General features: G+C 40.9%; 1 protein-coding gene across 2 annotated transcripts; it reads right to left on the reverse strand.

Moving 5' to 3' along the window:
* Positions 1-24: 24 nt before the first annotated feature.
* Positions 25-27441, reverse strand: psme4a (proteasome activator subunit 4a). 2 transcript variants are annotated; one of them, XM_075477438.1, is made up of 48 exons: positions 26769-27441; positions 25481-25621; positions 25157-25273; positions 23139-23195; positions 21442-21486; positions 20197-20346; positions 19466-19529; positions 19287-19361; positions 18880-19002; positions 18700-18792; positions 15760-16025; positions 15436-15622; positions 15233-15322; positions 15064-15128; positions 14611-14761; positions 14271-14369; positions 14104-14173; positions 13928-13995; positions 13614-13829; positions 12840-12997; positions 12658-12753; positions 12423-12478; positions 12279-12335; positions 12075-12130; positions 11608-11706; positions 11430-11492; positions 11008-11103; positions 10710-10841; positions 10387-10596; positions 8833-8969; positions 8533-8586; positions 8310-8439; positions 8142-8223; positions 7881-8034; positions 7674-7743; positions 7455-7580; positions 7217-7369; positions 6899-7003; positions 6705-6796; positions 6477-6608; positions 6142-6350; positions 5895-5980; positions 5645-5773; positions 3889-4044; positions 2492-2654; positions 2244-2377; positions 2020-2160; positions 25-1143 (listed from the first exon to the last, which is right to left on the reverse strand). In XM_075477438.1, the coding sequence occupies exons 1-47, from the start codon at positions 26963-26965 to the stop codon at positions 2026-2028; spliced, it is 5544 nt and encodes a 1847-aa protein (XP_075333553.1). In that variant the 5' UTR covers positions 26966-27441; the 3' UTR covers positions 25-1143; positions 2020-2025. The 2 variants fall into 2 exon arrangements, with proteins under 2 accessions (XP_075333553.1, XP_075333560.1); XM_075477445.1 differs by lacking the exon at positions 23139-23195.
* Positions 27442-27617: the final 176 nt, after the last annotated feature.

Here is a 27617-nt window from a genome sequence, read left to right on the forward strand (position 1 = left end):
TTCAATAAAAGCAAAACTCTCGAATACCGTTTTTGTTACAAACAATTTATTGTCATTTCTTATGGTCAAACAAAATATCTAAAAAAAAAACAAAAAACAAAGGAAGAACAAAACACTGCAGTTTTGGCACTACACTATATGTAAGTGAGGTACTAAATGCTTTGATGCTTAGACTGGTTTCAAGTCATCAGGCGCAAACACACATACACCATAGTAATGTCATCTCACTGGGTTCTCAGAAAAAGTCAAATGAAATCTGTGTTTAAGAGGGGAGAGGTCACAATTCCGTACAGGCAATTTGGCTTGTTTTCTTTATACGAGCATTGAGACACATGACATGGGAATCCAACTGCTCCGGTCCTCACAACAAATGCATCACACAGCACAGCAGTGGGGAGCTTGCGCTCTCCCTTTCTTTGCAAGAGTAGATGAAAATACGCTCCATTTCTAACAGATCAGCCATCTACATAATCTCAGATATACACTATGAAAAGAAAAACACACTTCAGCACTTCAAAAATAGTAAATAAATAAATGAGTCTGTGCATATTTGATATACCATGACATACACATACATGATGCATATAATCATAAGTAGAACAAACTGCAAATTAAAAGTCTAACCTAAAGAGACCCTTGTTTAATCGTCAATTCTCTGTGGCTTGTAGCAAACCCTTCTCTATGCTGGAAGATACTAAACAGCATGTCCTGCACTGGACACGGCGTTGGCTCAGAGCGGATATTTAAGATCCAATCCTGAGAAATCTGTGGGACACCAGTAGATGTCATCAAGCATCCCATAAACACGCACACACACTCACACAAACCTGTGTACATGCGCAAACACGCACGCACGCACACACAAGCCACAAAGAAAGAAAAAGAAAAATCTGTACAGTAATGTTACAAACTGCAGGTCATTCCTACCTGCATGATTGATCCTTAAATATTAAGTATAGTAGAAATGTAAATGAGCTAGACACATAAATACACAACATTTTAATCCTTGTGAGAGCCATAGTGCGGTTCCTTTGTGTTCCACTTCCTCCAGGTCTGTAAGGATACTGTGTTCTTATTAGTCAGGAACTGCGGGTCTCCTCCCCAATGCAAGCTGGCGTCCGTGGAGTTTGGGGTTGTCCCAAACTGATAAAAGAGAAACGTAACCGTTAAAAGGTGGTTTAAGGAGTTATCTGACATCTTAAATGATCCCTTCAAGCAAAGTGTCCTTTGTATGATATCCAGCTATGACAGGGGTGTCAAACTGATCTATGAAAGGACCAGTGTGGCTGCAGGTTTTTGTTCCAACCCTGCAGACGCACAGCTGACTTGTTTCATTCAATCAACTGAACTGTCTGCACTGAATGTCTAAAGGCCGGCGCACACCTTTACAATGTCATCGTTGCATCGTTTGATCGGCATAACAATTCGGACCGTATTTGACACGCTCGCACGTCCACCGCACACACTTGCGAACCTACGAGTTTTTTGACCGAATGTTATCACATGACCGAAATAGGAAGCCACAAATCACGTGACTTTCAAACTGGAGGCAGCCATGTTTGTGTCGTAGTCGGCCAACGTGACTAAGTGCGCTATTCCCATTGGCTGTTTAAATAATCCTGCGCGATGACATCGGACCAGAGACCGCACACACATACGATTGTATTCGGCACAAGGAAAATCCATACGGAAATATCAAACATGTTTGATTTGATCCGATGAAACGACAAAATCGTCTGTCGGCTGCTACCGCACACCTTTACGATTCCCATGCGAAGTCATCGGGCCGACAAAGTCGTACACGAATCGTAAAGGTGTGCGCCGGCCTTTAACTAGTTCAGTTGATTGAAGGACACAAGTCAGCTGTGCTGTTGCAGGGTTGGAACAAAAACCTGCACCAACACGGCCCTTTGAAGGATCAGTTTGACACCCCTGAGCTAAGACAATCATTGGATTTGCTTGCAAACGCATTCAAGGACATTTATGTTTCAACACGAGTGTAAAGTTAAAATGCTTTACCAGATTTTAGGCATAGTAACAAGGGGAGACCAGCAGGTCAGTGAGGACCAGTAGTTGATCATCTGTGAACTGCTGCTTATGTTGCTGCCAGTTGTCGTGGTGAGTCCGTCGGAAGTTTGACAGAGTTTTCTTTACAGTCATCTAAAAGTACAGAACAACAATTACGGCTTTTAATTGTTGGACAGACAACAGTACATGGTCATCAAATTGACAAATGCACATACTTCAATGGGTTGTGTGTCATTAAGGTGAGCACTCAAGTCCATCAACAGCTGAGGCATCCACGTGGGAACATCATATGGGCTAGAGAGAATGCAAGCACTCAACCCGAGCACACCGGCATGGCGGCGCACCAGGTCTACAAACGCAAGACATGAAGAATTCCATTGAAACAAGAGTAAGCCGCATAGTGAGTGCATCATCACATATTTGAGCTGTTAAATCCATAACTGGGAATTTTCGAGTTCCTTACCAGCAGAGGGTATGGTGTCAACTACAGAGCCAAGCTCCCTTTTTCTCTTCTTAGGCAAGCGGGTTTTGCAGAGAGCCTCGAAATATGCCTGCATTGGGGCATCCATGGACAGGAAATTACACTGAAGGAAGCCACTGAGTGTAGTGGCAGCCATTTCTCGTACCTGAAAGACAAAGTGAGGGGTTAAGAATCGTATCCCTACAGTGTGGTGGCAATTCTAACTCATGATTATCAAACTGAGAAAGCAGGTGAAAATATCATTGTTTTATATGTTGTCTGGTAAAAAGAAACAGCGATTGTGTTGAACATGTGAAAAGCACAATTGGAAATACACTTTACTTGGATAAAAACAAAGTTTGAACAGTTCTCATGAGCTCGAAAGTCAATAGTTGGTATGACCACCTTCATTACTTAACAAAGTCTGAACCCTGGCTGCCTTTTGTTCTGTTCTCTGTTCTTCTCAACCAAAAACTTTGAGAGAAAAAAAACTCCAGAAAGCCCAGAGAACTATGACTTAAGAGATTATAAGAGTCTGGCTCCTTGGAAGCAAAGAATAAATAAAGGAGTGGTGGCTCAAGATGTTAACACAGTAAAGTATATGTTGTTTAGGAGAAATGGCTTCAGGACTGTATCAGTTATCTGGCCACTTATGCCACTGACATATCACAAAGTTAAGTCATTACAGGGGCTCCACGGCTCTCAATAAAACTTATCTTTTCCCGCACACCTGCGTGCGATCTGTTAAAGCAATGGAAATTACACCGAAACGTCATTTTTATCCTCAAAGCTTGATGTTACTCCTGGAGCAAATTGCCCCTCTTTGTTAAACAATATCCAAATATATTAAATTCAATGAAATATTGTTTAATTTTTGTACTTTTTTCTGTAAGTCCTATGTTTTTGTATTATTTTTTTTTTAATGTGGGCATGCATTTAAAAAACAGTAAGACAAATACACGAGCTCCAACTACAATTTTAAGGAAATATTACAGGAGCAGTATCATGGGACACAGGGTCAGACTAGTATGCCCACTGGCGAGATGGAAGGAAACAGACACATTCTTTGTCTCCGCTCCAACTCTCTCCCTCTTGTGCTCCTTCAATTTGAACATTATCGCCATAGCAACAGATTACTGCAGCCAGTTGTTTCCATAGAAACAGCCAGAGTACTGTGGGAGGAGTGTGCTGAATCACTACAGTAAAGCTGAAAGACAGCACAAGTGCCTGCTAGCATAAACAAACATGAACAGGCCGATAGCTTAGGGTTGTTATATAATCAGACTGCTGTATGTTTGTCCATCTTTATTTTAAACCACACTATGTGACTCTTGGCCCAATATTTTGGATGATTTTAACCTTTAAACTGATGTCAACTGATGAGACTCTGTTTTTTTTACCTCAAGTTGCTCGTCCTCCAGGAGTCTTATCACCAGGGCACGCACGTCATTCACCGCTTTCTGGTCATTCATGAATGTGAACAGGTTGTAAAAAACCATGATCTGGAGGTATGTGAGCACCGTGTATCGGGCATGCCAAGAGCTGCTACCAGCAATCTGTAACACAACAACAGGCCCATTTTAATAACAGTGTATGAGTGTCTGTTCCACAGCTTGCGCCCAGAATCAGAGTCCATTTAGGTTTATTATCGCGAGCTCTGCTTTTGTAAAAAAATTATTTGGTTACATTACTACCTGTTGTGTACATGAAAGATGAATTGTCCCGAAAATGGTTGTAAATTTTCATTTGTTTACCGGGGAGCTCCTCGGTGTATGATGATAATTAAAGAATATACAATGTCAGAAGGATTTAAGCATGAACACTCAGTCAGTTTAGCCTTTTGCCTCTTTAAACCTTTCATCTTTTTCACCCACTTAAAAGGTGATAGAGAATGGTTGAATGGGGCATTAATCCTTGTTCTGTGATGTGATATGTAGCCCAAAATAAATTGGTTGGGTCTGTAATGATTCAGAACCTCCCTAAAAGGCTCTCTGAAACAGCTGTTACTATGCTGGGTTTAGAATGCGTCTTTTTCCGTCGTTTCAGAGCTTATCTGGCAACCTCATTATGAAATGCAGGTTGCCGTTGCTTGATTGGCTGCCCTTGCTCTCACTGAAAACAGAGCTATAGAGTAATACACCGACTGAAAAGAAAGCTCATCAGAATCAGAATACGTTTTATTGCCAGTGTTCACTAACTAGGAATTTGCTGCGGCTTAATGTTCAAACATGTAACATAGGATAAAAAATAAAGAATAAAAATATATGAATACAAAATGTACAAGGTGTGTACAACAATACACAGTATCCAATATACAGAGCAACAACAGCGCAGCTTCATTACTGCAATTTTAATGATGGTAAAGTGACTGGGGCAGGTTAGGAGGTGATTATGAAGTGTTCATAAGTCCAACTGCAAGGAGGAAAAACTGTTTTTGTGACGGGAGGTTCTGGTCCGAATGGACCGAAGCCTCCTGCCCGAGGGGAGCGGTGCAAATAGAGAAAGGTCAGCTGTGATCCGACCTGCTCGCCCCATAGTGCTGGAGACGTGCAGCTGATCACCGGAGCGAGACACAGCTCGCTGCAGTCTGTGTCTGTCCCTGTCGGAACTGACCATGAGCTGCTCGGAACGGAGCTTTGTGAAACTGTAGTCCGTGAAATGCGCGGCGCAAAGGAAAAGTCGGCGGTTGGGGATGCTGTTAAAAATAAATAAAAGCCATTGATCGCGAACATTGCTTTCCGGGGGAAGAATATGTAACGATCGTAGTCCGCTTTCACAGCCTTGGAAGGCACACCTGTTCCTGCTTCTCGCCGAAGGGGCGTGTCTGAAACGGAGTGGCTGTGGACTTGGGTGCGGGGGGGGGCGATTGCTGAAAAAGTGACGTCACTTTTTCACAAAAATGGGCTTGTAACTCTTATGGGGGATACTCAAAAAAGGGGAGAACTTGAAACAGAGGTTCTGACATTTGCTGGCACTTCGTGTGTACTCTCCACAGCGGGGAGACTCAGGACTAACACCAAAAACGGGAAAAAGACGATTTTGATTCTCTATCCCCTTTAATGATATTTTATGCTAAAAAGATGGTGATTTAAAAAAAAAAAAAAGCCTTTTAATTTTGCAAAAGAAGAGTTGACTCAAAGAGAAAAGATGACTCGCCTCATTCAGGACACTGAGCACCATCGGGATCTGATCTGTGTAGAGGAGTCCCTGAGACATCAGAGACAGACAGGTCTTTGCATCCTTCTTAAGTTCGTCGTAGCTCTCATCGTTTTCAACTGGAGCAATCTAAAACAGAGGAAGGAGAGAAGATTAAAAGACATGTCCTTCAGACATGTAATGAGAACAAATTCAAAGTTGGCAGAGGAGTAGGTAGCAGCCTAAGGCTACGAAGAAACGAGTATTTCACCTTGAAGAGCAGGGGAAGTAGACGTAGTTGCTCTGGGACAGCAGTGGTGAAAGAGCGACCGGCACTTGCAATCAGCCACTTGAGCACTGCAGGTGTTTGTAGATAGGAATATTTAAAGAATGCTTCACAGCTCCACTCATTTCTAAATTCACTTTCCACTAAAAAATGAACTGCTAATTGTTTACACCACTCATCCCATAACCAGTACTCCCAGTAAGGGAAGAGTTATAATGACAGATCAACCCACCTGTTTTGAGTAACTTGATCGCTTGCGTCCTCTCGTCCTGCTCCCCCACCTCATTCTCCTCAATCACATGGTTCTGGATTTCCTCATCGCCCTCTGTTAGGGGCTTCAGCTGCAACAGAATTCGCTCTGTGAAGTCTGCGATGTGCGGTGAGGTGGTTGGCTGAGTTAATGGCAAGTTGACGTCGATCATGAAGATATACGTAAGCACGCTAGAATACCCAATCAGAGGGGACAGGATCAGACAGGAAAATACACAAGGAGTTAAAAAATAAAAGTGATTAATGAGAATACAGTCACTTTTACAAGGAGTATATAAAGTTAAAAAAAGACCTCACCTGCCGATTCTTTCCCGTACATTCTTGTACACCTGTGTGAGTTTGGGTTCAAGGTATTGTAGCAACCTGTGCAGAAGCTCTGGGACACGCCACTCCTGCTGGGCTAGACCTCCCTGCAGCACGTAGAGACGACTGGAAAGGCAAGCAGAAACCCAACCATCACAACTTGACTTGTTAAAAGAAGAAATAAAAATAACAGCAGCTTATGGCAATAACATTTGTGCTCACCAGGCATCGACAAAGGACCCCCCCTCTCCATTGACTGGAGACTCCATTAACATCTCAAACAGCCAGTGAAGCTTGCGCGGGTCTCTGCTCTCCTGTTGGAGTCAGAAACAACACTTATTTGTAAGGATGACGGAGCAACGTAAAGTCCAACAAGTAAAAGGGTAATGACAAATGGAAATGTACAAAAGGCTTACGCAGGCTGTGGCGATGCAGGTGCCCCAATCTGCATACGTTTCTATTGTGATGTTTGACAGGGCTGTGCGGAGCAAAGGACACAGCAGCTTCCAAAGGTTCTCAACCTGTCACACAGTGTGCACTTGCATTAGAAAAAGGTTTTTAAAGGGGGCAATACATATAAAAAGTAACTTACACTATGGTAAGTATGCACATAATGGTATTTGTGCTCGTGAAAACCCAGAAGTTTATAGTAGAATAAAAATGGGAAAGCTTCCCCGAGATAGACCAAATGTTGGTAAAATATTTAACCACTTTACTTTTTTTTTAATCTTTACCTTTGAGAAGCTCCAGTGCTTGCAGCCTCTGATCAATCCGGAGATGATCTCCGCCACGCAGCGCTGTTTGCTCTCGTGCGAGTCTGTCACAAGGCGTTCCATGTGAGGACGCAACAGAGGCAGAAAGGCATCACCAAAATTACGGAACAAACCCTGAGGGAGCAGGAGACGGCAAAGTAAGTTTTTACACTCATTATTCCGGCTCCCGTTTTTGAATCCGTCATCGCACACATCTCACCTTGAACAAACAGAATCTGCGGGGGCTGAACTTGTCTTTTCCCTTCCGGTCCTCAAGGGAGAGAAACTCGATGAACTGGTTAATGAACACTGGGTCTGAGAAATGGTCAAAGATGATCTGTTCCCGCTGTTAGGAAGAGAACATAAAAACGACTTAACAGATGCAGGCACCATGATTTCACACGCTGGCATGTGAAATATTGTTTTTAAGTGCGCAAACCTCCGTCATTTCCTCTCTGCTCAGGTTCTGTTTGGGCTGCTCCTCCTGAGGCGCATACGTCGTCAGTTTTCTAAAGATCGAATAAGAAGGAAAGAAAAATAAAAAAAAATTGTTCAATATGTTGTCTGGCAAATGTTAGGAGGAATAAAAACTGAAAACATGAGATTAAAAGTAAACATAATAAACTTGAACAAAGAAAATGAGAACCTTGGCCAGGAGTAGTATCCCCAGTGAGTCTTTTCAATGAACACACAATGATCCCAGCTTTGCTGTGTGTGTGGCAGCTTGCTGCTGTTGTACTGGAGCCACTGGTTGTCTGAACGGTCCCCTGCTACAATCTTATTCGGCTCCATTACCCCACCTACCGAAGACAGGTGCAGATTTGAGAGACAGCTACAACAAGCTGCAATTAAAATTAGATTTAAAACATATGCAAGAAACACTGCAGGAAATAGCTGTTATTCTTACAGAGCTCCGAGGGGCTGACGGGGACTTTTACATTTGGCCTTTTAATTTGTTTCATGATCCCAGCCACAGCTGATATCGCCACCTAATGGATAAAATGAGACATTTTAAGACAAAAGGCTCCATTATCAACTCCACCCGAACATGTCTCCCGAATTACGTATTCCACACCTTGCGCACATAGAGCGAATCGTGGTTGAGGCTTTTCACAAAGAATGTAACAGCTGGAGGTGGGAGCTGGTGGTCATCTCTCAACAGCAAAGACAAGAAGCCTATTGCAATGTGCTCAAACTTCCAAGGCCTGGAATGGTACAAGCAGCAGGTGTCACAGGCAAATACAAAAGATAAATGATAATAAACCTGATTTTATTAAGTGTACATGATGTCAACTTACATGTTTCTGTTACTGAGGCAGTCCAGCAGATCACCAATGAGCTGTCTGTATTTCCTAAGAAATGTAGAACAATATTAGCATTTGCATATATGTTACATAAAGAAAAACATCATAGACTGTATATATACACTCAACTTTTAACATATACAGGTTTTACACAAAGTAAACCCATCACCTCGAGAGAAAATGACGCGCCAGTAATGAGGGTTTGTAGGGAGCTGTTGCTTAAATAAAAGGAGCTGACCTGTAAGGGTGCTGGTGTAGAGATGCTTTTTGTCTCGTTGTTGGTGTAAAACTTACTCGACAGACTCGGAGTTCTTTTGCTTTTGCCTCCTTAGACCCTCTTCTGCTTCTCTGTCAGAGGGCACGGGTTCCTCAGGGATAGGACCTCCAGTAGTCATCAGTTGGTTCGCCACAGCACAACACTCATCGGAAATCTGTAGGGATGGAAAAAGAGAGACACGGTGTCAAAGCTCCTCTGTTCAATCCGACCCGGAGGTGAAACTTAAAGCATGTAAGGAAAGAGTGATGTGCAGACCAGGGAACTCCCGCAGATAAAACAAAGAACATGTAACGAGGACAGTTTTCAGGTGCAGATTCGGCGTCAGTTTGAAATGGTTTGAATGTTTCCTCATTAACCTGTACACAATTGTAAAGACGAGCCAGCAAAAACAGGATTTGGGACAAAAAATATCAAAAACAAAAGACAAATTACCGCTGACACAAGCTTTCAGACCCTTCAGTGAGTGCATGAATCCTCTGGCAGCCTGAGGACTTTCTTAGAAATGATTCTACAAGCTTTCTCCTGTAAGCTTGTCTGTTACTCTTAACAAAATCATTTAACCTCAATCAGGTTCCATCGTTTCTTAAAGGCTTTACGGAGCTCATGTCCGGACTCCGGCTGGGCTACACAAGGACTTAAAAGGCTGTTACGAAACAACTCCCGTCTCATCTTCGCTGTGTACTTGAGGATCTTGTCTTGTTGAAATGTAAATTTTAATAATTTGTTAGCCTCAGATGAGCACTCTGGAAAAACTTACAGTTACCAGTTCTATAATCTATAGAAGTACAAATTACTGTAAGAGATGATGAAACTGCAACCTTTAGAAACTATTACTGTGGCACCAGATCCACTGTGAAAAACTTTGGTACAACGAAATTTTGTGGCAGTGTACCTGAAAGAAAAAGGTGCACCACTCTCTTTCTTTCACCAGACCAGAGGGTTTAACTTTTCACACTCATTCAGGTGCCTTTTGTTGAACCCCCAGCAAGCTGTCATTTGCTTTCATGTGATGAATGGCTTCTGTCTGCCCAGCGTAACACAAAGACCTGATTAGTGTAGTGTTGCACCAATTGTTCACTTTCTGTAGGGTTTATCCATCTCCACAAAGGAACCAAAGCACACTGAACATTGGGTTGTTGGTGAAAAGCAATACTTAAAAATATTATATTATGAGACTTTTTAAAACACAATGAAACCTGTTTGTGCTGGCTTGCATGGCATTGCAGAAATTAAGGAGAAAAACACAAATCCAAATTCTTTTAAGACTTATTTTTAGATGCTAGAGACCATGTATAAGGTACAAGTATAATAATAATAATAATAATAATAATAATAACAATAGTTCAGTATAGTAACTGTTTTCAATAATTAATAATTTAGAATTGATACTGCCAATCAAAACAGGACTTTCTACAATGCTTTGACGCAGATAACAAATCACTAAAAGCCAACTTCCATTTAAAGATACTAATGCTGGAGTTATGAGTTTCTACTTTCACTAACAAGCAGATTTCCCGGTTACTTTTGATTCTACGCTGCATTTGTGACTGTTTTTTAGCGGTGGAACTCACAGAGAAGTCAATGCCGATGGTCTCATACTGGCGATGGATTTTATCTGCAAGGTCATCAAAGAGTCGCACAATGGAGGGTTTCTCGAGAGACATGGCTGAGCTGAGGCCAGAGCGTACAATGGCAGGCCATGTCAGAGCAATGCACTCCCAGTCGTGCAAATTAGCCAAGCACACTCCGCTGTGATTCCCCAGAAGGCAGTACAAAGCGCCCTGGAAACAGACAGATATAACATGTTGAGACATTACAAAGAATATTAACTCCTAAACACAAAAAGATAAACAATCGTTTGAAAGCTTTTATGGTGACGGGAGAACCGTCGTACTTTGAACTGCTGTTGAGTAACGCTGCTGTTGTTTGGGTTGAGAAACTCAAGGACATGGGGGATTAGATCTCTGCAGCAGAAATTGTAGGTTCCCAGTGCAGTGAACAACACATTTTGAGCTCGGCTGCGTACCTGTAAGGTGTAAGAAGTCTAAATTAAAGGAAATTCTTCCAACAGTGTATTCAAAACACTAATCGGGTTCAAACCAAACAGAAAGCTAAATAAAAATGGGGAGACACCAAAACGACACGCAACGTTGTATTTAATTGTTTGCTTAAAGGTGTCCCTTGGAACTCACTTGACTGTATGTGCTTGTGGTAAGCCTCAACAGATCTCTCATCAGCTCCTGATGACTGGCTTTGTACTGACATCCTTCCATCGTCAGTTTTCTCAGCTGATAAAAGATCAGGATTGAAAGTCAAAGGTAAATGTAAATGTATTTTATTCATACAGCCCTTTACAGACAATCCTTACGATGTACAAAAAGTGCTTTACAGCAGGTAATAAATAAAGAGAAGAATAAGTAAATACAAATAAAAACATTAAAAGAACAGTCAAAGCAATAAAATACAACAAAATCAAATAAGATAAAAGTGTCATCATACTACTGGGTATAAAAAGCAATCCTAAATAAGTAAGTTTTTAGCCTAGATTTGAAGAGGCAGAAGTAGAAAAACAAAAATCGTACCCGAAGAGGGAATTCATTCATTTAAGACTTACCTCATGCTGGAGCATGACTCTGTCGATTAGCAAAGCTCGGATGTGCTGTTTTCTGCCGTGAAGCTGCAAACAACAGCAATTCATTTTACAATTGGAATTAGTTGCCATTGTGTAAAATAAGTGTCTCTATTTTAAGTTCATGGTTGATTAAACAGCTCTCTTTTTTTGAATGTCTCACTCTGTTTTCCATCGATTTCTTCACAAGGTTGAAGCTCTTCCAGCGGGAGTCAAACTCATGCTTGTGAGAACCTTTGAAGTGCAAGAGGTCGCTGATGATCTGAGAAGTATCAGAGTAGCTGTTAATCAGTGTTTGGCAATGAGATCTTTGACAGTAGTCCATGTAGGAAATACAAGCAGTTGAAAACAGCAGGACTCAGAGTCAGTGATGAGGTATATCTGCACATGTTCTTACACAGCAGATGGCAACTTAGACTAGAGATGCACAATATTGGATTTTTGTCAATATCTGATATGCGCAACATCTGCAATGCCAAAGTGCCATAGGCGTTTCATTCCAATGTCGATATTTCATTTTTAAGATTTTATCAACAGATACTGAGGATATGCCGACATCATTGTGCATCCCCAACTCAAACGTGCTCCATTCAAGTATGTGTTTTAATTGATATTTTACTGCCTACCCACCTTGATGATGGAGAAGAGAGACTTTGTGTCGTCTTCAGAGTGCTCCAGGATATAATCTGCAAGAGGAGGGGAAGGAACTCAGAATCCAGGACAGAGAACTACAGCATACTGTGAGCTAGCAGACCACAACTTTGTTATGGATGTGGTTGTAGCATAATGACAGATCACAAGCTCAAGACAGAGTTTAAGTGGGTGTACACGTACGCAGCAGCTGTCTCATCACATTACAGATAGCATCTCTGTAGTTCTCTCTGGTTTTATCTGCAAATGGGATGAATATCAAAGGGTGAGATGATGCTGCAACAACCCTTTAAATAACAAATATATCTAAAAAGTATCTTCCATTACCATACTCCATCCCTGTAAATAAGGTGGTCTCATCAAGATTCACCAAGCTATGAACCCTGTTAGAAAAAAAAAAAAAAAAAAAAAAAGTACAAAGACAGCTCAAGTACTAGACACTTAAAATGAAGCCTGAAAACAAATTTTGCAAAGATAAAGTAATAAAGCCTTTGCTTAATCTATTTTGATGGAGGTTTAATAGTGTCTCCCTCCCTTCATTATGTGTATGCAAATTACTCACAGTTCAGGTACGGGCTCTCCTTTTAGTGGAGGCATCAGACTCCCTGCTCCCAGGAGACAGTGCTGAACAATGGTGAGGCTCTGAAGAACGTCATCTCTAGAACCACAAAGTCATCAACATATAAAAGCTCTTGACATGTAATTTCTGTTGGGAGGAGAATAAAGCACTCACGAGTTCCTTACCTGCTCATATCCTGCTCTCCTTTTGCAAATCTCTGAAGGCGCTGAAGTTCTGGCTGGAGGATCAGGTCCAGTAAATAAAAAGCCAACGAGGTCTCCTCAACACTGGGAACATGCCACCGGATATCCAAGTTCCACAAGTCCCCAGGCCGGCCCCAGTCCTGCATGGACAATAATATGTATACATAGTTTTCCATTTCTTTTACCAGATGGCAAAACGTGCCAGAAATCTTCCTATTGAGAATATGTGTCTTGCAGTCACTTCAAGAATTTCCAGACTGCCGCTCAGCTGTAATAAAATCCTGATTTTACGGCCGCAGCGTCATCTGACAAAGCCACGATCGAAGTAACTTAAAGACAACATCTGGGCAGTGAATTCAGCTTTTCTTACGAGTATGTTGATCTCCCTAAGAACTAGTTGGAGGAAGCAGAATGTCTTAAATGTTTACACACACGGCGCTGCGGTATCTGACATAGCATGTGTATTGCTACAATGATGGAAGTCCAGTTAAATTGCCAGGTTGCCCGTGCTGATTGGGTGCCCAAGTGTCTGTAATTGCAAGTGCTTGTTTCTGACAATATCGCACTGAATGATCAGGGAAATTCAATTGTAAGCTTATGGTTACAAAGTTTGAAGTACAAATTCCCCTGACTGACGTTTTGGACATGTGATTCATAGATAAAGTGACAATTCTGCGCATTAGGTGTAACAGAAGTGTGACACTGATTTGAGTCTTGACAAGACTCTTGACATTGACAAGCAATCAACATACGTACCTTGATGGGGAGGTAGTCACTGACTGGTTGGTGGAAGCCTCCAGGCACACTGCAGTACTCGGTGGGGTAGATGAGGGCAGTGGAGCGAAGGATGTGGTGCAACAGGTTGCAAGCGAGAATATAGCCCTGCTTACACTTGAGGTGAAGCGTCAATTGCAAAATCTGGACCAGGTCAGAACGATAGGGCAAGATTTTGTCACCGTCCACCCGAGACACCTGAGGTGCATATGGGAAAAAGGTGAAAAATACCGTTACAGCATTAAAGTTGAGATAAGAGGCGTGGGCAAATACAGGGTTTGAGAGAGTTATTTCACCTCAGAGAGCAGCTGGAGATTCCACAAAAACTCCTTATCAAGCTCTTCATCATTCAACACTTCCTCATCTGTTAAAAGAAGGTGAGTATCAGGGAAGATGCAAAAGACTCCAGGGGTAAAACGCAGGTCATACAAACCTCTTCCTTAATGCTTATTTGTGTGTTTTGATCACTTACTGACAGCAATTTGGTTTATGGCATTGCAGCAGTGTGGCACAAACATCTTCAGCGACTCTGCAGGGTGACACTAACAACAGAAACACAATGAGGATAAATACGGTGAACTAAAACACCGACAGAAGATGCATTCGGCCAATATAAATGTGCGAGATGGTAAGACTTACCTTTGCAGCAGCTCGACACATATCAGCCACCATTCTCCCAGCAACACGCGTCTCAAAGATGTTAGTGGTTGAAAAGTTGAATACCTTTTCCAAAGCCACCTATTACAAATATATCACACGTATGTATATCATTAAGCACATATATATAAACATACATACACACACACACACACGACAGAAATATTTGGACACTGATCAGACAGTAAAAATGTGGCAATAAAAAAAAAAAGCAAACCATGAGCATATCTCATGAAAACATTCTTGCTTTACTTTTAATAGCTAAAGCTTCTTTCGAGAATCTGTAAAATGAGCCAGTGAAAACTGTGAAAAGAGACGAGACCTTGAAGATGTCCAAGGAGCACTGTGTGAGGATGGTGCTAAAGGTGGAGGACAGCCCGAGCTCTACCAGACTCTCCAAATGGGTCATTTTCTCTGTTTCCGTTTCCTCTCGAGTTTGTTCCAGAGTGCTGCTGTCTATCAGGGCAAAGCACCTGCAAAAACCCACGAGTTGAAATGTTGAGATATTATTCCTCTCAAACACTGTACACAGAATATACTTGAATTCGATATGTACTGTAAACACGGTCACATCGTCTCAAGGTGTGGTTAGATAAACCACCTTCTCATCAACACAGTATAATGTGACGCAAAATATTTTTGACCTGTATTATATGGCATATGTTAATTAGTTGACCCGAGAAGTGATGTGATGTCATTACTATCACAACTGCATTACTGAAATCTGACGACTTGGTTGTCTTTTGATGTAACGTTTTGCATAAAAACTCAGTACCTGTCCATGAACTGAAGCACAAAGTCTTCAAACTCGGCTGAGGCGGAGCACAATTCCCTTTCCAACTGCGAGTGCCACATAAAAAAAACCATGATAAACCCGTATTGCAATGATCACAATGCATATTTGAGTTAATTATGAGAAAGTGTAAATGATGGCAGCAATTCACCTCTGTCAAGTCTGTTCTTTCATGAAGGGCAGAAGAGCAATCCACCAAAGGCACAAGAGTCACAAATGTAGCAATAAACTGAAATGTGATCTGTAGGAACGGGAATGACGTTTGTGTCACATTCGAGCAGGGAATATGGAAAAGCAAAACATCAAAGATACCCTGAGAGTTCGGACAGGAAATGAATAAACAATGGAGCGCACCATGCACTTGCTGAAGTCATTTGGGTCCACGCCTGGCAGAGCCCTCATGAGCAGGGGCAGCATGTGCGTAGGTCCCTCGGGAAAGCGCATCCCACCTGACACGAGGCTCCGTGCCACACCAATCATGCAGCTCAGAGTGGCTGTCAGCTGGTGGGGCTCCGTTAGGGTCTCCAGAGCAGGATATGTTCTATGGCAAGGAGAGAAAACAATTAGCCCTTTGTTTTCATTTGCGGCCTTCTCTGTTATCCAATTAAAAAACGAGCCACCGCTAATGACCAAAGAGCAAAACTTGGGTCAAAATTCTGCTTTACAGTATAAACTTACTTCTCCAGCACAGGGGGAATGACCAACTCAGGTCTCATCAGAGCTAGGTTTTGCAGGGCCTGGGCTGCATCGAGACTGCCCGTCTTGCTGAACATGGCCAGCAGAACTGGCTGCATCATGCTCTGGACAAAGTCTGTGATATCCTCCTCTGTGAGTTTGTGAGTCTCCGGTACTGGTGTTAGCCAAGAGGGCTTCCTGTAGCGCTCTCGGTGCAGCCGCCGAACCACACTGGCTGGGAGACGTTGAAGCAGCTTCATGAGCTTCATCTGGACATCAGGACAAGGGGACAGAAGGACAGATATTTGACAAAGGGATGATAGAGGGCGATAGGGATGCTGTAGGGAGCGTCTACAGCGATGATGACGTCAGGGACATATAGACAAAACCCAATACACCATGTACATTAGGGGTGGGCGAAAAAAAAAAAATCGATTCATGTACATATCGCGATTTTTTTATGGGATGATTTTAAAAATCGATTATATTACGTCATATCCGTGTCCAGAAAAACTTCATCAATTCATTACTTTAAGTTATGTTAAAACTTAACATATTTGTGCTGCGTGGACATTCCAATTAATTTTGTAACTGTAAACTTTGCTGTAACTGTAAAAATGCTGTACATGTTAAGAACCTCTTTTTGTTTCAGTTGAAATAAATGTCAGCTGCTGGACACAGACTGATGTGCATTGTTTATGGGAATGACATTCATTCTCGAAGTGTATGATTAAACTTGTTTGTTTTTTTAAGGAGGAAGAAAATTGCAATTACTGATTATATCAAATTGCAATACTTGTAGAATCGCAATTATCAAGAATCGTGATACAATCGAATCGTGACCAAAGCATATCCTCCCACCTCTAGTGTACATAGTTTTATCTACTCATTTAGCAATTTTTTTGTGCAAAAATTGGAAACTTCTTCTTCCCTTTTCTTTTTTCAAAATCAAATAGACTTTCAGGAGGGAAACTTTAGCACATTAAGAAGGAAATTAAAGCTACACTTGTTTATCCGGTGAAAGGCTTGGCAGAGGCTCACTGTTGGTCACGCGTCACATGTTTGCTATCACATTTCTTTTGACAGATTGCAAAACACTGTTTCCGTGTAATAACAAAGCTAAATGGGTCAACATCTTACATGCAGCAGCCTCAAATACACACAAGCCCTTTTTCCCCTGCCAAAATGAAATGTTTGCCTATGAGGACACCTTGCTGCCTGTGCTGCTTCAGATCTAGTACACACGGGAGCCTCAAAACAGAAAGGCATGTGGCCGTGGTGCCAGTGACCTTTATTACCATTACCAGCCATCTCACTCACATGTCCTGCTGTTATTTATGAGCTACCAATATAATCCTGGATACCCAACAAGATCCAGGAGGCTTCCTTGAGACTGATGACCAGTCAATCTCAGAGAAGTTGTGTCACTGTAAATATATTTATTTATTTTCTCTCTCTCTCTCTCCTCTCTCTCTCTCTCTCTCTCTCTCTCTCTCTCTCTCTCTCTCTCTCTCTCTCTCTCTCTCTCTCTCTCTCTCTCCTCTCTCTCTCTCTCTCTCTTCTCTCTCTCTCTCTCTCTCTCTCTCTCTCTCTCTCTCTCTCTCTCTCTCTCTCTCTCTCTCTCTCTCTCTCTCTCTCTCTCTCTCTCTCTCTCTCTCTCTCTCTCTCTCTCTCTCTCTCTCTCTCTCTCTCTCTCTCTCTCTCTCTCTCTCCTCTCTCTCTCTCTCTCTCTCTCTCTCTCTCTCTCTCTCTCTCTCTCTCTCTCTCTCTCTCTCTCTCTCCTCTCTCTCTCTCTCTCTCCTCTCTCTCGAGTTAACTCGTTATTATCGCGTTAACTCATCAATTATTTAACGACAATAAATATTTTATCGCGCATTAGCGCAGGTTTTATTATTGTAAAAGTCTGTTGCTGTCTGCTGCAGAACCGGAAAATAAAGTAATTGGCGGATCCACCAAACATGGAGAAGGGTACGGAACTTTCACTCTGCCATTTTCATTTGAAAGTTCTTCCAGACGGCGGAACCAAAGTCATCTGTAAACACTGCCAAGTTGAATTGTCTCATCACGTAGTAGTTCCAGTCTAAAATATCACTTAAAGGCAAAACACACAATTGATACCAGCAAGTCATTCAAGGAAACAGACAGTGGAGCGAGGCTTCTACATAAAAACTACATAAAAATGCTGATGTTAAAAGTGTGTTTGCACAACAAATGTTATGGCACTTTCATTCATATGGCAGTACATTTAAAATAAAACTAAATGCTTAAAGCTATACAGCTATGGTATACCACTTACAGACCTTGAAAGCCCTCTTCAGTTTATTTTAATACAATGTCTGCCAAGGAAAAAATAATGATGCCCGTTTTGGTTGCTTCACATGCGACTCAGCAGTCGGAACGGAGCCAGCTTCAGATTGAAACACGCCATTTGTTTTCTATTCCGAGTTTAGATTCAAGTTTCTATTTTGAGTTCAAACTGAAATGTGATGACAGTTGTTGAGTGTTTTCTTACATTGCCAATTCTATGAATAAACATGAATCAAAGCACACACTGTTCAGATAAAGAGGAATTTTTCATTTTTTTATGTATTTTTTATTTTTTTTAAGTGTTTAACCTTAGAATATATATATATATATATATATATATTTTTTAAATCTTACATTTTGCCGCTAATTTTGTCAGAAAAGACTAGAGTTCATTATGATTTAAAACCAGGTTGTTTAGGGCTTTAAAAAAACTTAACTTTTTCTCTGTTTACGCGCTATTTTGCCCCATTTGTATGCTAAGGTAACATTGATCTTAATCAAAAAATGGCCTGACTTATTCAGGACATCTCGGCAAGGAGCAAGAGCTTTGGTAGTGCTGTAACTAATGAAGAAGACAAGATGTTTGATTGTCTCATCAGTTCTACAGATATCAACAAGAAGTAAGACGTGACTCACCAGCCAGCGGCCATGATTTGATGGGTGAAAGAAGGATGTGATACTGTTGAAAAGGCCACTGAGCTGTGCTTGAGCCTGCTTACTGGGTCCTCCCTGAAAGTGGCATAGCAAAGGTTTCTGAGCAGTCATGTGCACAGAATACAGGGAGTACGAAATTAATTTTAAAGTGAATAAGCTAACCAGTAGGGATGACACCCAAAGCACCACATGGCCGATGTCGTAGGCATTGGTAATGTAACGTGCTACCATCATCTGACCGGTTCCCACTGGGAGATTTAGGCTCCTCAAAATTCTTGTAAAAATCTGAAATGAGGAGAAAAAAAATGGGATGAACGGGTCAAGTGTGTTGATGTTTATCAGTGACACTTCGCTGTCAGAGGAAGCACAAACTCGATGCAAGTTACTTCAACTCTAAGGCAGAGAAACTTGATAGTTTGTTCCTCTGACAAACAGCAAAAGCCATGAAATATAAACCATGAGACCACGTGGGAGCATGTGCCACGATCCTTAAAACAAACAAGTGCTCGGTTGTATAAAGAGTGGCTGAAAGGAGGCATTCAGAAAAAAAAAAAAAAAAGGCAACAAACCTTAGGAATATAAGGGTCCCAATCAATGTAGCCAATGTTGTCGTTGGCCAAGCGAGCAAAAAGATTGACCAGGTGCTGTAAATGTGCAGAATAACACGTTACACAAAGAAGGGAAAAATACTCTCTGCTGTACATTTAAGCTATTTATTTTTTTTTTTTAAACCCATCAATCTACTCACAACTTCCCAGCTTGGAAGATTCTGCACAGACACCCATAGATTTATCATCTCATCGAACCACAACCTGTCAGACAGGTGAAAGGTGCCAAAGAAAAATTTCAATGAAAGTAGAAGTAGAATGGGGATATGACTGAGCTAATAGTACCAGATGGCGATGGTGATGGATGCATTAGCACCTTTACACATTATAAAGGTCTCATATTTGCATGCCATATTTAGGAATACTCTGCCTGTGATATGGGGCCTAGAAAATTCCTCACCACCTCTCTACACTATAATGTAGAGATGTGTGTTTAATTGATTTGTAAAAAATCAGCAGAAATACTGTGAAAAAAAAAGAACCTTTTGTATCTAAAGGGTTATGAATATGATAAACTGGAACTGGGCTTTAGTTCTAGGTTCTTTTATAGCTCTAATCTGTATGGCTTCATAATGAATACGGCCCTCACATATTCCATGCAGACGCCTTTTCCATTATCCTTGCCAGCAAAGAGTGGATGTAATGACGTCTGTATCATGAGCCGCTGCCTTTGTTACTGGCTGACGTATCTATCGCTGAAGATAACTGAAGTAACGTCGCCCTTCATCCAGTCACCCTTTTTCCCCCCCTCAGATGCCATTCTTCACTCCCTCTTAAATTCCGTTAGCTAAAATGGCTTCAAACAAGAGCAATATTTTCTAATAATCGGATCTGGTCCACAGAAACTACAGGAAGTTAAGAGGTTCCTTACTTAAACCCCTTGTGGTGCAGTTCAGGAGGCAGAGTTGTGGGTAAAAAGAGCTCAAAGTAGCTGATTGCTCTTTGCATGGTGACATCAAAGGGACAAAGCAGTGGTCTCCACTCATCCAGCATCTCCTGAGTAGCAGTCTCAGAGAAGTATCTGCATGAACACAGAGAGAATTACAATCAGATATATTTTGTGAAATTAGGCCAATGATAAACATTTTTTTTTATACATAATCTCATTAATCAATCAGTCAGAGCATTACAAAGCCTTTAAAATCTGGAGATAAGGTCAGACAACTATGCCTAATTCAATTAAAAAGCAAATGCATCATCAGACTTCTAAGTTTCGCTTCAAAGTAGAAGTATTCATTTAGGATTTTATTCATTGAAATCATCTCTCTTGCTCTGAGGTCACATGCCAACATGGCCACTGTCAACTTAATCACTGCAGCTCTAATCTCTGGGATATTAGTGGTCAAATTATATCAACAATACAAACTAGACACTGGTGTGAAGCTGCAACCACTGATATTTCAGTGTCGGAGTACAATGTCCCACAGAAGGGAGATTAGAAGTCCAACACCTGGTACATTTTAGGTGCTGCTCTAAATCCCATTGTTCCACCGGATTTTCATTACGTGCCTGTATGAAGCCATAGTTTATTTAAGGTCATGTAGCATTTTCACAATTGCTACATTCAGTGAAGGCCTCCAATTACGGACCCTTGCAGTGCCTCACTGCTGATCCACAGTAGCTGCTACAAATCACTCTTCCTTCCCACAGTTACAGGAAACTCTCACATAAGACAGAATTAGATGAGGTAATAGGATTATCTACCTACTCTAAGTGCAAACTGAGGTACGAGCCATAGCACTTGCCTAAGATATCTAAAAAAAAAAACACAACTGCGGTGAACTCGATCATGAGGACCTGCTGGTGACAGCAGAATGTTTCGGCCGATGAAGAATTATATTAAATTCAGACTAATTCCGAATTTCCTCACCTTCTGCAAAATCTAAAACACTGACAGGGGGTTTCTTGGGGAACTGTAATTTTCATGTGCGTTTTTCATTTAAAGCTTTTACTATTATAATGTCCTGTCAAGGTGATGAAAAAAAAACAAAAAAACAATACGAGTAAATACAAAACAAATTTCCCACAGAGGTTTAATCAAACCCCTACAAGTGCCAAAAACTGACGTCAACGTGAGGTAGAGCATTCAAGGGCAGGTATATTAAGATGTACTTACGGTCTGCAGCTTTTCACAAGTGTTTTCAACACGTTTTCCACTGAGCTAGAAGAAAAGAACGTGAGAAAAAGAAACGTTATCAACGTGCCAGTGAAACGCTGATGTTAGTGAAACAGCCATCACACCAATGCATGCACATAGGAATCTCTACGCATCCAACTAAAGGACTGTGAGGGAGAGACGACTTTGAGCGGTTGTGAAGCGATTGAACTGGCAAGAACTTTTACAGCAAAATATACAGATGTGTATGTTTATTCACTCTTTTAACCATCTATGTCACAATCTTTACACAACAAAAGTCACCATTTGATACGGGTGGTTTTGGACTGAAAAAGGCAAGAAGAATCACATATTACAAACTTTGAACGCATCTCCCCCATATAGACCGCAGATGTGGGGGACTGGTCACATAAGGGCATTAAAATAGGACCAATAAAACCTCTACTAGTAAGCTCCATCCATCCATTTCTACACCCGCTTAATCCAATTTAGGGGGGGGCAGGCTGGAGCCTATCCCAACTACTAGTGATTTCCCCGACTTACAATTCCACCTTTCTGCTCACATGCAAACTGAGGTCATGCCTGCTTGGAAACACCGTGAACAGAGTGTACACTCTGGGGGAATGAACAATAAATTTCACTATAGCCGTTTTCACGCATGCACTGGAATCCTGACATGTTTGATAAATGTTTCGGAGTGGTGGCAGGTACAAATGCAAAAGTCCCCCCCCCCCCCAGGTGAAATGTCCTGAACATCAGCAGGTGAGAATGTGCGACCACAGCTGCAAATAATCTGGAGCATTTACTGCCTGTGATAACAGGAGTTGCTCTTTCATTCTCCTCTCTGCTTATCTGTATACTCCATCCTATGTATCCTCGTGGAAAAATACAAATACATGTGTATTAATAGCAACATAAGGAGCTTCAACTGCTATTTCCAACAAGTTTGGGGGGGATTAATACATTTCGGCATCATATCCTGGCTCTTGCACCATAAAGACATCCCTCTGTCTCCAGCAGAAAGCCCCCACCGTGAAACACATTTGTGAATAGAAAGTCAAGACCAAACTTTCCGCACTTTCTCCTGAAAAATCTCCACTGTGTGAAAACGGCTATTGAGATCTATGCCTCAGAGTTCAAATTAATTTTTTTCAGCCCAATACTGTCCCAGAAAGACCTAAACAAGTCCTACAAGTGCTGTTTAGTAAAGCAGGGATGATGAGCTATAAAGTAGTAGGGTGGATATAAAACAGCAAGACCTTAGATAAGCATTATGGCATAACTGATATAAAAACTAATTCTGTAGGTAATCTTATGACATATTTAAGGATAGCAAATCAACATTTTGATGTGGTACCGGTGCCCCATAATCTGGTGCAGATGCAAAAACTAGGAAATAAAGATGACAGATAGGGAGAGTTCCAAGGGAAAAATATATAAAAGTCAGAAAAATCTGCCGTCATTCTCTGATTTAAGGGATAGAAGAATAAAAGAAAATCTGTTAGCTGCAGTGCGACAGTCTCCAATATGAGTGAAATGTTAACATTGATAAAGTCTTGGTTTTTCCTCTAATACAAACTGCATTTGGGGTGTCCACCTTGTCATGTTTTCTCATGCACTGTATACATAAAAAAAAAAAGCAACCAAGTGCCAATAAGAAGGGATTTCAATAAAACACAACGAAGTATTGTACTTACAACCTCTGAACCAATTTAAAAATTATGAATTTAGAGGAAGAACGAGGCCGTGGAGAACTAAATGTAAAAAGAGACAAAGGCAAAAAACAACATTTTCAGCACACAAAAAGTGCCAATTGCTCAAAACTTAAATAAATTATCAATCAACTTTTGAGACATTAACGTTGCCAAAGAATTCTGCTTTGTGTGTATTAGTATAATTTAGAAAATTTTGAAAGGTGCGAGCAAGCAATCAGCAAAAGCAGCTTACGTTCATAGACTTTATGTTAAGGTGATGTGCCAGCACAGCAGTTTGTGGTAAATGTACAATGTTCCCATAGCACCATAAAAGAGCACCCCGCACTGCTTGCCAAAACCTTCATGTGCACTCTCAAAAGGATGTTGCAGAGGATAAACTTGAGTTTAAGTAAACTTTGTTAAGTTCATAGTGGATTTTGTTCCCTGTATAAAGCACAATTATAAAGGGTGTGTGATATAAAACATGCTCCACTTGCTCTCCTGAAACTGGCCAAATTAAACATCGCAAGTAGATTATTCCAACTGCAAAAACATATGACCTAAAGTAACCACAGTTTGGAAAAACACTGGCTTATGAAACCGTTAAACTTGATTTTATAAACATATCCATCTACGCAGCCAAAGCACAGAAAAAAGTGAGTGTACAGATTTGTGGCAGTGACATAACAGGCAAGAGCTATGATAGTAGTTCATTAAGGCGGAATCATACAAAATAAAAATAAAACCTCCTCATATGTGCCGTTTGACCACATTTAACAGCAGCATAAAGAAGAGACATTTTAAAAAATAGGGAGACTTTCAAGACAATGTTTCTGGAAGGATGACTGCACTGTAGTGCTGCTCTGAGTCGCACAGCTGTAAGAAATACAATTGATGTTACACCTGCACAAAGCTGGCCAATCGCTGTGTGAAGTGGGTGTGTATCTTAAATAATTCCTTTTTTGAAGTGCTTCAGATAAGACTCAACATAGATACGGCTGACACTGGAAACGTGTGATAAGAATGGCTTTTTGAAATGCAACTCGACTGTCTGACTCACTAATGTATGCAGTGTGTTACGCCAACCCTCACACGTACAGACAAACAAATTACTCTTTGTGAACAATCTACATGTAGTGAATAGTGAAGTGCACATATTAGTTTAAATTCCATGCATCTAAAACTAAGCAGGACTGAGCAATATGGGCCACAAATCATATCAATATTCTCTGCCTGCATGTCAATGAACAATAAATATTCCTACCGTTTGTAAGAGTAAATTACTGACTTTCCAAATGTCAGCCCTTTAGAACTATTTGTTTCTTCCCAACTCACCGTGGTAACATGAAGCATATTGTATTTTAATACAGCCGAACCCCATTAACGTTACTCTCATTTCTATTTTCCATTATTATCGTCAGGTAAAAAAAAAAAAGAGTATGAAATAGTGACTGAAACGCTTTCCTTGTATATCAACAGTCCCTTACTTGTGATTGCTTTGTTATTTTACCACAAACTAAGTGCAAGACTCTTAATTGTTTTGCGATTTCCAAAATACTTTGACGTAACATGATCACTAAGAAGGAAAGCCTGCTGTAATGTGCAGCTCACTGCCATGTAATCAGCTGAACATGCTGTTGTTATTCACTGATAAAGGCAGTTCTGCACCTGCAATGGAAAAACCGAGTCCTCACATAGGTGACGCAACATAAGTGATCTTGGTCAGTGGGATGCAGCTATGGTTTGTCCAAAGAGTAACAAGATTTGTCTAAATGTGCTTCTCTGAACAGAAAACATAATCTAAAGACCATGTCCCCAAGTTACTGAGGAGAATTTGAGGCACAGCTTTCAAGGAGTAACAGGTTGCATACAGCACTCCACCAACGTAAATGGTGCGGTTCTATATCTCCTTTAAAAAATATGCAAGTACAACTAAAGAGGCCAATATTGCCCACACCTAGGATTAAGCACACAGTAAAAAAATGTATTATAACAAAAATTAGTAAAGAATAGAGTTATACTTGGGAAACCAGTTGAGGCCCAGATGCTCCGTCTTTGAGAACAGAATCCTGTCATGTAGCTCATACAGTGGTCTCCACGGCAACTCAAGGTCCTCTCTTGACAGTAGTTCTCTTTTCCTGTTGGATCAATAACACATCCATACAGATGAGCACCAAACACATGGAAAATAGCTCTTCATAAAGCCACACACCATGGAATAAACAAACACAAACAAACCCCCAAAAGATTGGATGACATAACTTTTTTTAAAAAACTATGTACAAGTAATTGTATATTCAAGTACATGGTTTGATGAGAGAAAAACAGATGGGGCCTATTCTTACTTGAGGAGGTTGATAAGAAGGCGAGAAAGGCCCTGCATCATGCTGATCTCCAGTCTGGGGATTGTCACTAGCTCATAGAGCAACTTGATGAACAGTACATGGTCTTCTTTGCTGAACTTCCGTCCATACAGTCTCATGTACCTTAATAAGAAGTACAGAGTTAGAGAAAACAGTGGCAGATTCGGCCTGTGTGACGAATGGTAAGAACACTAGTTTGTGCTAACAACAAAAAACACTTATTGATTAAAAGTATAGAAAACCACTTTATTTGTCAACGTGACTAAAGCAGCAAGACCTTTCATGACAGTTTTGAAATCCCAATTTAATGCCCAAATACCATAGTACAAAATTTGGGTCACCACAACACCAAACTTTCCATCTCTCTGAGCCGGCAGTGAGCCACTGGAGAGAGCAATGCTCCAGCACAGAGTACTGAAACGGATTAAACAAAGCCCAGTGACCAGGGAAAAAACAAAGCAAAAAAAAACCATTGTCATGTTGATATATTTCCTAATGTGATGCCACTTCTCACTAGATAACTGAAACCACAAGATATGCATGTATGCATGTATACATATACACATACATTATATCAAAGACTGACAAGTGTTTTTAATCTATAAAACTTAGCAAAATAACAACAGGCAAGAGAGTAAAAGGCTTGGTTGGTATGACACTTCAAAGATGGTCTCCCCCATAAGCATGACACTGCATAATGAATGTTGGAAGGCTCATCTACAGCAACTTCAAATGAAACTTTCAAGTCCATAAAATTGTATATTGGACGGGTTGTCACCTGACTCGCTGAATCAAAAAGAAAATGTCAAAAGCGGAACACAAGCACAGTAGTAATGACAATGACCTACTACTGTACTCTGCTGTCTGGGTCACGTAGTGTATTTGACACTCCACTGCTCCGATTATGAAACCAATCTCGCTCCTTATCAAAGCACACATCGGATAGTTTTCTGGGAGATAGCAACTATGTGTTTGAAAGATTATTAAAGAAAAAATCCCCTTAAACTCAAATCATTGTCTTTGGTGATTTTGTTTAATAGTACTTGTTTACTCAGTCAGTACCCGGTGCATGTACATATACACACTGTTATTCAAACTAGGTCTATATTTGGCCAAATGGATGACGTACTCACCAAATGTTTCACATTACGTTATATGGTTACTTAAACGACGGCTGACATAACTCCAAGAGGCTCAAGATGGAAAACATTAGAAAAGAAGTACCAAATGGTAGTGTTCCGTTAGAAAACCAGAGGTGAGTGTTACTTACGTGGAAAGTTTCCTCGTCCAGAACAGGACACCGGGCCATATCTCTCTAAGTTGTACAGCTCGGCCAAGGTTTCCTTTTATTTTGTTCAAAATGTCATTGGATTCATAATCTAGTCTATCTGCGTACGGTAAAAGTTTGTTGTATACGATGTCTTTTTGAGGAACAAAACCCAACGTGTCAGACTGTGCCTCTTTCATATTACAAATTGAAACCGGCTAGCTCAACTATGCTAGCAATCTTCTTTTTTTTTTCTTTTAAACTTCGTTCGAGTCCTTGTTGCACGTTGTTATGCTACCTGGCTAAATGAACGACAAGCAACCCCCACTAGCGACTTTCCTTAATTAATAGTGTGGTTGTTGTGGCCCGCACAGAGATGAAGTTATGAGATTCACAAGTTCATGACACGCTAGCTCGCCATCTAGCTTAAGTTAAATTAGCTCTTGATACCTGAAAGCACAACGCTAACAATGACATCTTAAAAAGATATAAAAGCTAAAAAAAAAAAAAAAGAGAAACAACTTTGAGCAAAAAAACGCCTTGGCACTGAAATTTTTCTTTTTCGGCCAACGTAATCCTAAAAGCCTGACAGTCAGCTAATGGTCTAGCTAAAGTTAGCTCTCTACTACAAAAAGCACTGTCATATCCCAAGGTCTGTCAGCGTCGACTAATTCATCCAACTGCTGCAAAGCAGACCACAGACGACACCTAGCTACCAGCTACACAACATTTACGTCATATCCGCTGGTTTTCAGAAGAACTACGCTTCCCAGAATCCCTTCCGCATTCAAGCTTTTTATAAACCTTTAGCCATTCAAACAGGATGATCGACTTAGAACGCGGTGTCCTTTT

This window comes from Odontesthes bonariensis, chromosome 2 (genome assembly GCF_027942865.1).
Source record: "Odontesthes bonariensis isolate fOdoBon6 chromosome 2, fOdoBon6.hap1, whole genome shotgun sequence".
Lineage (NCBI taxonomy): Eukaryota > Metazoa > Chordata > Actinopteri > Atheriniformes > Atherinopsidae > Odontesthes > Odontesthes bonariensis.

Coding starts and splice junctions, on each gene's coding strand:
- psme4a (XM_075477438.1), bottom strand. CDS start 26,965: ATGAAAGAGGCACAGTCTGACACGTTGGGTTTTGTTCCTCAAAAAGAC. Junction 15,623..15,759: donor ATTCCCCCTGTGCTGGAGAA/GTAAGTTTATAC, acceptor TCCTTGCCATAG/AACATATCCTGCTCTGGAGA. Junction 4,045..5,644: donor TGCTCAGTGTCCTGAATGAG/GCGAGTCATCTT, acceptor GTTGTGTTACAG/ATTGCTGGTAGCAGCTCTTG.